Source organism: Capra hircus, chromosome 14, assembly GCF_001704415.2.
Source record: "Capra hircus breed San Clemente chromosome 14, ASM170441v1, whole genome shotgun sequence".
Lineage (NCBI taxonomy): Eukaryota > Metazoa > Chordata > Mammalia > Artiodactyla > Bovidae > Capra > Capra hircus.
Genome location: NC_030821.1, coordinates 17,533,707 through 17,546,089, shown reverse-complemented (window position 1 = coordinate 17,546,089; position 12,383 = coordinate 17,533,707). Strand labels below are relative to the sequence as shown.

Here is a 12,383-nt window from a genome sequence, read left to right as displayed (position 1 = left end):
TTATAAATATCACCCATGATATTTTTCATAGAACTAGAATAAATAATCCTAAAATTTATTTAGAGCCACAAAAGACTCAAAAATCTCCAAAATAATCCTGAGAAAAAAGAACAGAGCTGGAAGTATAACTCTTCTAGATTTCAGGTTATACTACGAATCTATAGTAATCAAACAACATGGTACTGGAACAAAAACAGACACAGAGATCAATGTAATGGAGAGCCCAGAAAAAAACCCACACATCTATAGTCAACTAATTTATGACAAAGGAGGCAAAAATATACAATGCAGAAAATCTCTTAAACAAGCATTTCTGGGAAAGGTGGTCAGCTTCATGTAAAACAATGAAATTAGAACATTTTCTCACACTATATACAAAAATAAACTCAAAATGTTTTAAAAACATGAATATAAGACATAACACCATAAAACTCCTAGAAGAGAATACAGACAAAACATTTTTTGACATAAATCATATTCAGTTCAGTTCAGTTCAGTCCCTCAGTCGTGTCCAACTTTTTGTGACCCCATGAATCGCAGCATGCCAGGCCTCCCTGACCATCACCAACTCCCGGAGTTCACTCAGACTCACGTCCATCGAGTCAGTGATGCCATCCAGCCATCTCATCCTCTGTCGTCCCCTTCTCCTCCTGCCCCCAATCCCTCCCAGCATCAGGGTCTTTTCTAATGAGTCAACTCTTCGCATGAGGTGGCCAAAGTACTGGAGTTTCAGCTTTAGCATCATTCCTTCCAAAGAAATCCCAGGGTTGATCTCCTTCAGAATGGACTGGTTGGATCTCCTTGCAGTCCAAGGGACTCTCAAGAGTCTTCTCCAACACCACAGTTCAAAAGCATCAATTCTTCGGTGCTCAGCTTTCTTCACAGTCCAACTCTCACATCCATACATGACTACTGGAAAAACCATAGCCTTGACTAGACGGACCTTTGTTGGCAAAGTAATGTCTCTGCTTTTGAATATGCTATCTAGGTTGGTCATAACTTTCCTTACTCCAAGGAGTAAGTGTCTTTTAATTTCATGGCTGCAATCACCATCTGCAGTGATTCTGGAGCCCAAAAAAATAAAGTCTGACACTGTTTCCACTCTTTCCCCATCTATCACGGGAAACAGATGGGGAAAGAGTGGATAAATCATATTAGGTTGGTGCAAAAGTAATTGCAGCTTTGCATTGTTGAACTTTGACATTTGATATTAGAATACATTCTTAAACAAATGTGGTTATGTTATACATCATTTTAATGTGGATTTCTCACTTTATGTTTTCTTGGCTAATGACATTACTTGCTGTTTATTTTATATTTATTTTAGACTATAGAAATGATGTTAGACAAAAAGCAAATTTGAGAGATTTTTAAATTTGAGTTCAAAATGGGTTGTAAAGCAGCAGAGACAACTTGCAACATCAATGATGCATCTGGCCCAGGTAATGCTAACGAATGTACAGTGCACTGGTAATTCAAGAAGTTTTGCAAAGGAGACAAGAGAGCCTTGAAGATGATGAAAGTGGTGGCTGACCATCAGAAGTTGACAATGACCAATTAAGAGCCATCATCAAAGCTGATCCTCTTATGACTACATGAGAAGCTGCCGAAGAACTCAACATTGACCATTCTGTGGTCATTTGACATTTGAAGCAAATTGGAAAGGTGAAAAAACTTGACAAGTGGGTGCCTTCTGAGCTGACTGAAAATCAAAAAATTGTTTTGAAGCATTGTCTTCTCTTATTTTATGAAACAATGAACCATTTTTCAATCAGATTGTGACGTGCAACAAAAAGTGGATTTTACGCCTGACTAGCTCAATGGTTGGGCTTTCTTGATAGCTCAGTTGGTAAAAAATCCGCCTGCAATGCAAGATATCCTGGTTTGATTCCTGGGTTGAGAAGATTCGCTGGAGAAAGGACAGGTTACCAACTCCAGTATTCTTGGGTTTCCCTTGTGGCTCAGGTGGTAACGAATCTGCCTGCAACGTGGGAGACCTGGGTTTGATCCGTTGGTTGGGAAAATCCTCTGGAGAAGGGAAAGGCCACTCACTCCAGTATTCTGGCCTGGAGAATTCCATGGACAGTATAGTCCATGGGGTCACACAGAGTTGGGACATGACTGAGCGACTTTCACTTTTCACTTTCAGCTCAATGGCTGGACTGAGAAGAAGCTCCAAAGCACTTCCCAAAACCAAACTTGCACTAAAAAAAGGTCACAGTCACTGCTTGGTGGTCTGCTGCCCTTCTGATCCACTACAGCTTTCTGAATCCTCATGAAACCATTACCTCTGAGAATTATGCTCAACAAATTGATGAGATGTACTAAAAACTGCAATGCCTGCAGCCAGCACTGACCAACAGAAAGGGCCGAATTCTCTACCACAACCCCTGATCGCCCATTACACAACCAAAGCTTCAATAGTTAAACGAGTTGGGCTAGGAAGTTTTGCTTCATCTGCCATATTCACCTGACCTCTCATCAACCGACTATCACTTCTTCCACCATCTTGACAACATTCTGCAGGGAAAATGCTTCCACAACCAGTGGGAGGCAGAAAATGCTTTCCAAGAGTTTGTTGAATCCTGAAGCATGGATTTTTACGCTACAGGAATAAACAAACTACCTCTCATTGGCAAAATTATATTGATTGTAATGATTCCTATTTTGATTAATAAACATGAGCCTAGTGATAATGATTTAATATTCACAGTCGAAAACTGCAATTACTTTTTGTACTATTAGGTTGTATACTACTTTTGGTACTATTAGGTTGTATACTATTTCTTAGATCAGTTTCCTGAGGCAAAATAAATAAGAGCAAAAAAAAAAAAAATAAATGAGACCTAATCAAACTTAAAAACTATTTTTCACAGCAAAGGAACAAAGTGAAAAGACAACCTATGGAATGGGAGAAAATATTTGCAGACAATGTAACTAATTAAGGGTTAGTATCTAAAATATACAAACAGGGACTTTCCTGGTGGTTCAGAATTTGCCTTGCAATGCAGGGGACACAGGTTCAATCCCTGGTCAGAGAATTAACATCACACATGCTGATGAGCAACTAAGCCTGTGTGCCACAACCAGAGAGCCCTTTCTGACACAACAACTGAAGACTGCATGCTCTGGAGCCCACATGCCACAACTACAGAGTCCATGCAAATTAGAAGTATGGGGTTAACAGATACAAACTACTGTACATAAAATGGATAAGCAACAAGGATATAGTGTATAGCACAGGAAATACAATAACTGACAATGGTCTGCTGAAAAAATGCTGAATCACTATGCTGTATACCTATAATTAACACTATACTGTAAATCAACTACTTCAATTAAAAAAATTCAGCAATAAAATAAAATTCTTTATCTACTCTCTATTTGACATTCTGACTTCAAGTTTATTGTTTTATTTTGATAAATCATAGGGAAAATAAACGATGATAATACAATGCTGACGCTGCAAACTGAAACCCGTAACACCTAGGAAATGTAAAAGTCAAGGTTCTCACAGTTTTATTAACTAGTTTACATTTCTTAAATGTAGAAGATAGCTTGCTAGTATGGTTGTAAAACTAAAATAGAGATAGGACTCCAGTGACCAAGGTGGGGACCTTGGCCCTATTTCTGGAAAGAGAAAAGAACAAGGGGTTAACTATCAGAGTCACAAGAAGACGACTAAATTAATTAAAATTAGCTATTCAAGATGCTTCCTTTTACTTTGTATCTTCTTGTATAAAAAATCATATTACCTATTCTTTATTTTCTACTCCAGAAAATGTCAGGAGGCTATTTGTGTTTTTTCAGGTTATCTTAATTTCCCTGAGTCAGTCATCTTCTACCTATGTCTGGATTAATTCCCAATAGTAATGAATTCTGTAATAACAGAACATAAAAACAGATATCATCATGAAAAGTAAGCACATTTTAAAAATACACAAAATTGGCAGTAAACAACTTAGCATTTCTACTTTATATTCATTATAAACAAACCTATTTGAATGGTGTGTTACTATATCTGAGAAGCTTTTAAAGTAGTATTTCACATTATTCCAGTATGTATTTTCATTCAAATCAAAGAGGCTGTGAGGACAGGAAATTGTAGGGTGGTTAGGATTTTTTTTTAAGTGAAAATTAAAATCCTTGCAACCTATAAAACACTAAATTTATAAAAAATGGACTACACCTCCAAATAAAATAAATAAATTTATATTTTTTAAAATGAACTACAAAAAATTAAAAGTCAAATAATATCTTAATATAAAAATTAAATAAAACCAATCCAAAGCTTGAATGAAATCAGAAAAACTGAAAATGACACAGATAAATGAATTAACAAGTTAGTTAAGGAGAGAGTAAATAAATGATTTTATTATGAGAAAAACTATCAGTGGCTATGTGTTTCAGCAAGTGACACCACATATATTAAAATAAAAGAAACAGGAAATTATAGTCATAACTTTGATATAACCATGTTGCCTAAAATTATATGAAAATTGTGATATGCTAATTATTTATAATAAAACATACATGTGGGAATGTTCTCCCAACTTGGCAAGTTTTTCTTTCCTATCTTCTAAGTGTCATTTAGTGGCTATAGTGACAGTATTCAAATACATTCTGCAAAGAAACAATGAAAAAAATACCAGGGAGTTCAAATATGTCTGTAAATGACCTTAAGTTAATTAGAAAAATCTGCACCCTTCCCAGTTCTTCTTCTCAAGTGTCAGCTCTCATTAAATTAAAAAAAAAAAATTTCATTTCAAAGTTAAGAAATCCTATAGTTAACAAACTTTTAAACTGGGATCAAGGGGGCACATTCCTAAGTTTCTGTATGATGTCATATGAAGCAGTTCATAGCTGAATTTGAATCTGCAAGAAGTATGAATGAGTTTTCAATGTAAGAAGTATCTAACAGTAATTTCTTCTCTATAGGCTAACTGTGCTGGGAACAGGTGGCCCTGCTTTCAATTACGGAGGGCTAGCATGCCAGTGTGAGGCCTGGATTAGTTCACCTTCTCATGGGGAATTTTCCTCGGTTGGGAATGGATTTATTATGGCTTCACACATGGAATAGAGCTCATGTCAGCTGAGGGCAGTGACACATCATATGATTCAAATTAACCTGCTGTGGACTGTTCCGCGGGGCTTAGATTGTGTATTAAAATGACGACATTTTAAAAACAGCTTGAAAGAAACCAGGATTGCTGGACTGCAATGGTTCCAATTTGTTCCAACTAATCTATCACCTGCTGGATATATTATTCTAGTGGGTTTCTGGTAGCTGCTGTTTTCCAGGTTTCTCCAAGCCAGTGACCTTGCTAATGGGTACAATTGTTGCCTCTGAAGGAAGGAGGTGGGGGTTGAGAGAGCTTTGAAGGGGTTTTTGATGTACAAGTTGGGACCTACCATTTGCTCTAAGGTACTATTAAGTGAACTGAGGAAATCAGGGGATACTCAACACACTGAGTTATTCTCCCAAAATAAATGCTAAGGAGCAGCATATGCATCACCTTGTTTAGATAAAATAATCCCTAAAAAAAAATCTGAAAGGCTGAATTCAAAAGCTGTTAAGTTTGCACCTTAGAAAGAAAATTTAAGGTTAGGTAGTTATAGTTGGCATTTCCTCTACTCTTCAGGGCCATAACTTTTATTGCTACTGAAACTTTAATTCAAGAGCAAGAAAGGAGTAAATGAAAATACACTATTTTAGAGTTGTAATATAAAGCATTCTTTGGGAATGATACTTAAACAAGATGTGCATACAGGTTAAACTAATGCTATCAAAAGATTCTTAATGATAATACTGCATAATACTTAGAAGCATTCTTTGCAACACTAAAAAAAAGGGGCTTTTTATTTTTCAAGGGAAGAGAATGGTACTGGGGAATATTATAAAACTGAATTTTGTTCCTCCAGTCAGCATAAATAATACTGCTCTTAACATACTATTTCCTAAAATCTGAAAAAATATTTTTTTTGAGTTGCCAAAAATATATAAAATAATACATAACCTAGAGCCAGACATCCTGGAATATGAACTCAAGTGGGCCTTAGGAATGATCACTATGAACAAAGCTAGTGGAGGTGACAGAATTCCAGCTGAGCTATTTCAAATCCTAAAAGATGATGCTGTCAAAGTGCTGCACTCAATATGCCAGCAAATTTGGAATACTCAGCAGTGGTCACAGGACTGGAAAAAGGTCAGTTTTCACTCCAATCCCAAAGAAAGGCAATGCCAAAGAATGCTCAAACTACTGCACAACTGCACTCATCTCACACGCTAGTAAAGTAATTCTCAAAATTCTCCAAGCCAGGCTTCAGCAATACGTGAACTGTGAACTTCCAGATATTCAAGATGGATTTAGAAAAGGCAGAGGAACAAGAGATCAAGTTGCCAACATCCGCTGGATCATCAAAAAAGCAAGAAGAGTTCCAGAAAAACATCTATTTCTGCTTTATTGACTATGCCAAAGCCTTTGACTGTGTGGATCACAATAATCTGTGGAAAATTCTCAAAGAGATCAGAATACCAGACCACCTAACCTGCCTCTTGAGAAACCTGTATGCACGTCAGGAAGCAACAGTTAGAACTGGACATGGAACAACAGACTGGTTCCAAATGGGAAAAGGAGTACATCAAGGCTGTATATTGTCACCCTGCTTATTTAACTTATATGCAGAGTACATCATGAGAAACGCTGGGCTGGAGGAAATACAAGCTGGAATCAAGATTGCTGGGAGAAATATCAATAACCTCAGATATGCACATGACACCACCGTTATGGCAGAAAGTGAAGAGGAACTAAACAGCCTCTTGATGAAAGTGAAAGAGGAGAGTGAAAAAGTTGGCTTAAAGCTCAATATTCAGAAAACTAAGATCATGGCATCTGGTCCCATCACTTCATGTCAAATAGATGGGGAAAGAGTGGAAACAGTGTCAGACTTTATTTTTTTGGGCTCCAAAATCACTGCAGATGGTGATTGCAGCCAGGAAATTAAAAGATGCTTACTCCTTGGAAGGAAAGTTATGACCAACCTAGATAGCATATTAAAAAGCAGAGACATTACTTTGCCAACAAAGGTCCATCTTATCAAGGCTATGGTTTTTCCAGTGGTCATGTATAGATGTGAGAGTTGGACTATAAAGAAAGCTGAGCACAGAAGAATTGATGCTTTTGAACTGTGGTGTTGGAGAAGACAAGTCTTGAGAGTCCCTTGGACTGCAAGGAGATCCAACCAGTCCATCCTAAAGGAAATCAGTCCTGGGTGTTCACTGGAAGGACTGATGTTGAAGCTGAAACTCCAATAATTTGGCCACCTGATGCAAATAACTGATTCATTTGAAAAGACCCTGATGTTGGGAAAGACTGAACGCAGGAGGAGAGGGGATGAAATAGCTGGATGGCATTAACGACTCAATGGACATGAGTCTGAGTAAACTCCCGGAGTTGGTGATGGACAGGGAGGCCTGGTGTCCTATGGTTTATGGGGTTGCAAAGAATTGGACATGACCTAGCAACTGAACTCAACAGCAAAAAATGCTTTATTATGTCTCATTACTCCTATTGCTCTCTAAATTAATGTACAGTAGCTGTTTACAGAGAGATAACAATTTTTATTTAATAACACTTATGTACATACTTTACATGACAAACTATTTATAATAAGGAAATTTTCTCTTAAGGTGGCAAATTCTGGAGAAGTTCAAGGCTGTTAGCTTAATGTTCTAGTGGAATCCCACACAACTGACATATCATTCAAACTAATCTCCCCTCAAATAATTTATGATAGAAAAGTACTCTTGGTTAAAAAATGTTTTAGACTTTGGAGAAGTTAAACCATTTTATACTGGATACTGTATTTGATTTCTCATAATAAAATATCATTTAAAAAAACACTCAGGGCCTCCCTGGTGGGCCTACACCCTGCAACTAGAGAAGCCAGCACAAGCAGTGAAGACCCAGAGTAGCCAAAATAAATAAATAAAATTAAAAAACAGTCATTCTTTGTATCATTTCCCGCTCTCCTATGCCCCCAAATATCTGCAGTTTGAGTCTCAGTAATTGTACTGTTGGCAAGTAAATCATATATAAACATATATTATTAATGTATGACTCATATAAAATCTTGGTACAAAAAGTATAGTCTCCAGATCCATAATGTTCATTTTACCTGTGAGCTTATTAGAAACATAGAATTTCATCACTATTAAACCACATTTGCATTTAACTACAACTCCAGAGATGTTCAAACACACACTGCAGTTTGAGAAGCACTGTTGTAAAATAACTATTTCAATTCATTAATTTAAAAGTTTGAACCCCCAGATAGGCAATCTTATTACTGAATGGGCATAAAATCAGAAACGGCAAATATGCAGTTTCCAATTTTAAAAAATATAATAAACACAAAGTACAACTGTTGTAAAAGTCATACACAGTCAAATTGAATGACATAATAAAAATGTAAGTTTTAATTTGCTCATTGATATTTCTCAAAACTCAAATTATATGGGAGCCACAAAAATATGGTACACAATTTACCGTTGACTTGAAGATCCCATCCCTTTTAGAAACAAATCAATGTAAACTAGAAGGGAACTTTCTAGCCAAAAGGTGAAAGACTGTGCCTAAAAGCAAAAAAAATCTGAAACCAAAAGAGAGAAAAAGGAAGTAAATGCAAGTTTCTCTATCACTTCTCCATGAACTACTCACGTTCTTACCCTATTTCATTCATTCTGGCATATTCAGTCTTTTGTCCTGCAACTGATGAAGTAAGAAAGCTACCGACTCTCTGCCTCCCTATGGACTGTAGTCTGCCAGGCTCCTCTGTCCATGGGATTTCTCTGGCAAGAATACTGGAGTGGGTTGCCATTTCCTTTTCCAAGTTGCAGGTGGATTCTTTACCACCTGAACCATCAGTGAAACATCATATACATGTATATTTTATATATATATATATATATATATAAAATAGCTTAAGTAGCAAGTATTTTTTTCTTTTTTTCTTAGTAGTTTATAAAATGTTTTTTCCTACATTGACGGTTGCTTGAATTCCATGAAATACGGTACTTCACACTCACTAGCCAAGGACTCAAACTCTTGTTCAACCGTCCAGCATTCTAAAGGATGCTTCCATCTTTCATGAATCCTTTAGATTTCATCATCAGCTTCTTCCCTTCCTTCAACTCTTTAAAACCACACCTATATAGTCAATCTAGATACTAAAAATTAGAACTAATTCTTCATATATCTATATGTTTTAAATCCAAGCATCAGATAAACATGTATAAGAAGAACTGAGCCCCAGTGAAGGGGCCAACCGAGGTGATTTCTACTCTAGTCCTGATGGTGGGCCACTTTCTCTATTTGTAGTCATGAATCATAATTTACTGGCATGTTGTGGCACACAAACTTAATCAGGTCTACATAGGGATAGCTTTCAATCACCAAAATTCATGCCTTGCAGTATATTGCTAGAGATCTTAAGACAGTATAACACCACAGTTTTAAACTCCTAATGAAGAAACTGGTATTCTTTTAATGACTAACATGTTCTGGAGCACTGTGCGTATAACAAAAGGAAAACTTAACTGTAGTAATTTTTTTTTAAATAAACAGGTCAGATCTCAGAGATGATATAAGAGTAACAAAGAAAAGAAGAGGAATTATCCTCCAATTAAAAATGAAAAAAATTAATTAAATGAGATGAAGGAGGAAGAAATAGAGCAGCAAAAAGAAAGAGCATGAGGAGGAAAGAGACAAGAAAGAAAAAACCTTTAATTATACTAAAATTGGCACAGTATAGAAATGACCTAGGTCTTTGGAGTCATAAAGACTTGAGTTTGAATGGCTGCTTTGCTACCGTGATCTCAGGCAATCGACTTCATTTTTCTAAGTCTTAGCTTCTGTATTTGTAAAATGGGAATAATTAAAGAGCCTACACCTTGGCTTTATACAAGTATATAAAGTACCTAGTACCTGGGACATAATAAGCACTTAACAGCTTTTGATATCTATATCTATTGAAAATTGAGTGTTAACATGTCCCAAGCGCTTTGCTAAGCATTTCAAATGTGTATTTACCTAATCCAATCTACCTATGTGTATTATCTTGTGTATGTATTCATGTATCTTATCCACCTATCTATCCATTCATGCTCCCACCCATCTATCCATCCATTATTACCTATTTTATCTCTTCATTTACAGGTAAAGAAACTGAGGCACAGGAGAGTAGACAATGGCCTAAGGTCCCACATTTAATTAGGAGAAAAGGCAGAAATAAAACAACTACTTTTTAAATTGATAACTACTTTTTGTCAACTAATGGGTAATTTTTAATGCATATTAATATTAGCCTTTTGATCTCTAAAATAGGTAGCCTGAGAAAAGTACACGTCTGGAAAACAAATTACTCACGGTTGGAAAAGAACATCAAGATTACTAGCAGACTCCATGTACACATTGAGAGACTCACAGGAAAAAAAAGTTTGAATTATGACTTTCTTACCTGGTCCGTTAAGAAAATCTTTAATTTGTAGCGTTACAAGTGAAGGTGGAATACCACTTTTGCTGTCTATTTCTCCAGGTACCGTCTGCAGCCAAACTGTGCAATAATCAAGGGCTTCAGGCAAAGTCTTCCCAGGATCTGAAGAGACAAAATTAAAGCTGAAAATGTCAATTACAACACAAACATCAATTCTGGTGTAAGAGAGTTTGAGCTGATAACCAAGAGAAAAAAGTTAAAATATTGTATGTCACTTTCATTAATGCATTTGTTTGTATACATTCAGTACATACATACTTAAAGAGAAGCCCTCTCTGTACAAGGTAGACTGAGGAAACTATGTTTTCCAGAACCAGGCCAAAGAGGAAAAAACATTTCAAATCTTAGCTCATATCACCATTGAGTAAAGGCAGCTTTTGTACTGAGCTGCTGACTGTTAACAGTTGAATAGATAGATTTCTTTTTTAAAGGGATGTTGGAAACAAGAGAAAAAAAAGGGCAACCTTTCCAGCTTAAAAAGAGGCATATACATGTTCAAAGATGCAGTGGATTAGTACTACTTAGGGGTTATTCGATCTGTTTCAGTTTTACTGACATTACAATCACTTTTACTGCTAGGCTTTTGAAGTTAACTTCAGTAGCTTTCCCATAACCTTTTTTAATGATAAAATAGGTCAATCTTTCAACAGTTCCAATTATGACTAACAGTGGACTTTTTCAGTTTTGATTTTTCTATTAAATATTGTGCATTTTAAGTTTTTTAAGGTTGATATTGTATATTTTTTTAAAGTTTCTTTCAGTTATTGGTGAAGGTAAATGGAATTTACTTTTTAATGCTTGGCAATCCAGTTTTTATTGAAATAGCTCTTTAAATAAAAACGACTGCTATATCTTGGCATGCAATGTAGTAGGCTTTTTAAAAACTTCTAAATATTCACAGTTTTTCTTTAGTTTCAAGATTGTTTTACTCTCTGTGTTTTAATGGCCTTTCAATGTCAATTTTACAGGGATGTTCTTGCCATAGAGTCCATCTATTCCATTTTCAGTTGATTTGAAATGTGTTATTAAAGTGTTATTTATTTTAGGTTTTATTGATTGGATTGCATTCAAGAAGAGCATTTACATACTGTGTATTATATTCAACATATGGTTATACAGTATTACTGTCATATGTGAACTGGGCATATAAATTCTGCCTTGGAATTTGTATTTCTTGACCTTATCATGTGATCCTTATGAAACTTGGCACATATGAACCTTTATGTGATTTCAAAGAAAATACTGAAAGCAACTGATTGTGACGTTAGATCTATGTGGTAAAGATCAAACACTAAACTAGTGCATTCTTCTCTTTTTATATAATCAGTGAATTTAAAGCAGTGAGAATATGCATAGTAGATCTATTACACAGTAACACTATACTATTCTGTTGTTCAAACATAACGGTAAAGTCTGGTGAAAGGATGGCAAACGTCTATTGCTGGTAGGTCTATAATCAGTCTGTAGGCTCTATGTAGCCTGTCAGGACCTGAGCTTCTCTTTCTAGGTCTCACCTACGTAGCCATCATTAAGAAGAAATCATTATTATCAAGTAAGTGATACTGTGCCAGACCTATATGAGGAGACATAATTCTTGATTTTACAGATGATACAATCTAGAGAGAAAACAATGATCTGAAGGAAAAAAAAGATAAATGATGTTGCTGGATAAATAATGCACAGGAATGAATTAAACTGATGTAGAAAAATTAATATGATGTGTAAAAACTTGGCAAGTAAAAATGAGGATGATAAGTATAACAAGGTATAAAAACCACATATTTAAACTTGTATGGCAGAAAAGGGATATCGTGACTATATAGTTTGTA

The 12,383-nt window shown here is 35.8% G+C and overlaps 1 protein-coding gene across 6 annotated transcripts in view; it reads right to left on the bottom strand.

The window, feature by feature from the left end:
- Positions 1-12,383, bottom strand: part of VPS13B (vacuolar protein sorting 13 homolog B) — a 786,697-nt gene that overhangs the window by 204,939 nt on the left and 569,375 nt on the right. For all 6 annotated transcript variants that reach the window (XM_018058289.1, XM_018058286.1, XM_018058288.1 and 3 more), the window contains one exon: positions 10,519-10,656. In XM_018058289.1, coding sequence (XP_017913778.1) covers positions 10,519-10,656 — 138 coding nt within the window. The remainder of the gene's footprint in view (positions 1-10,518; positions 10,657-12,383) is intronic.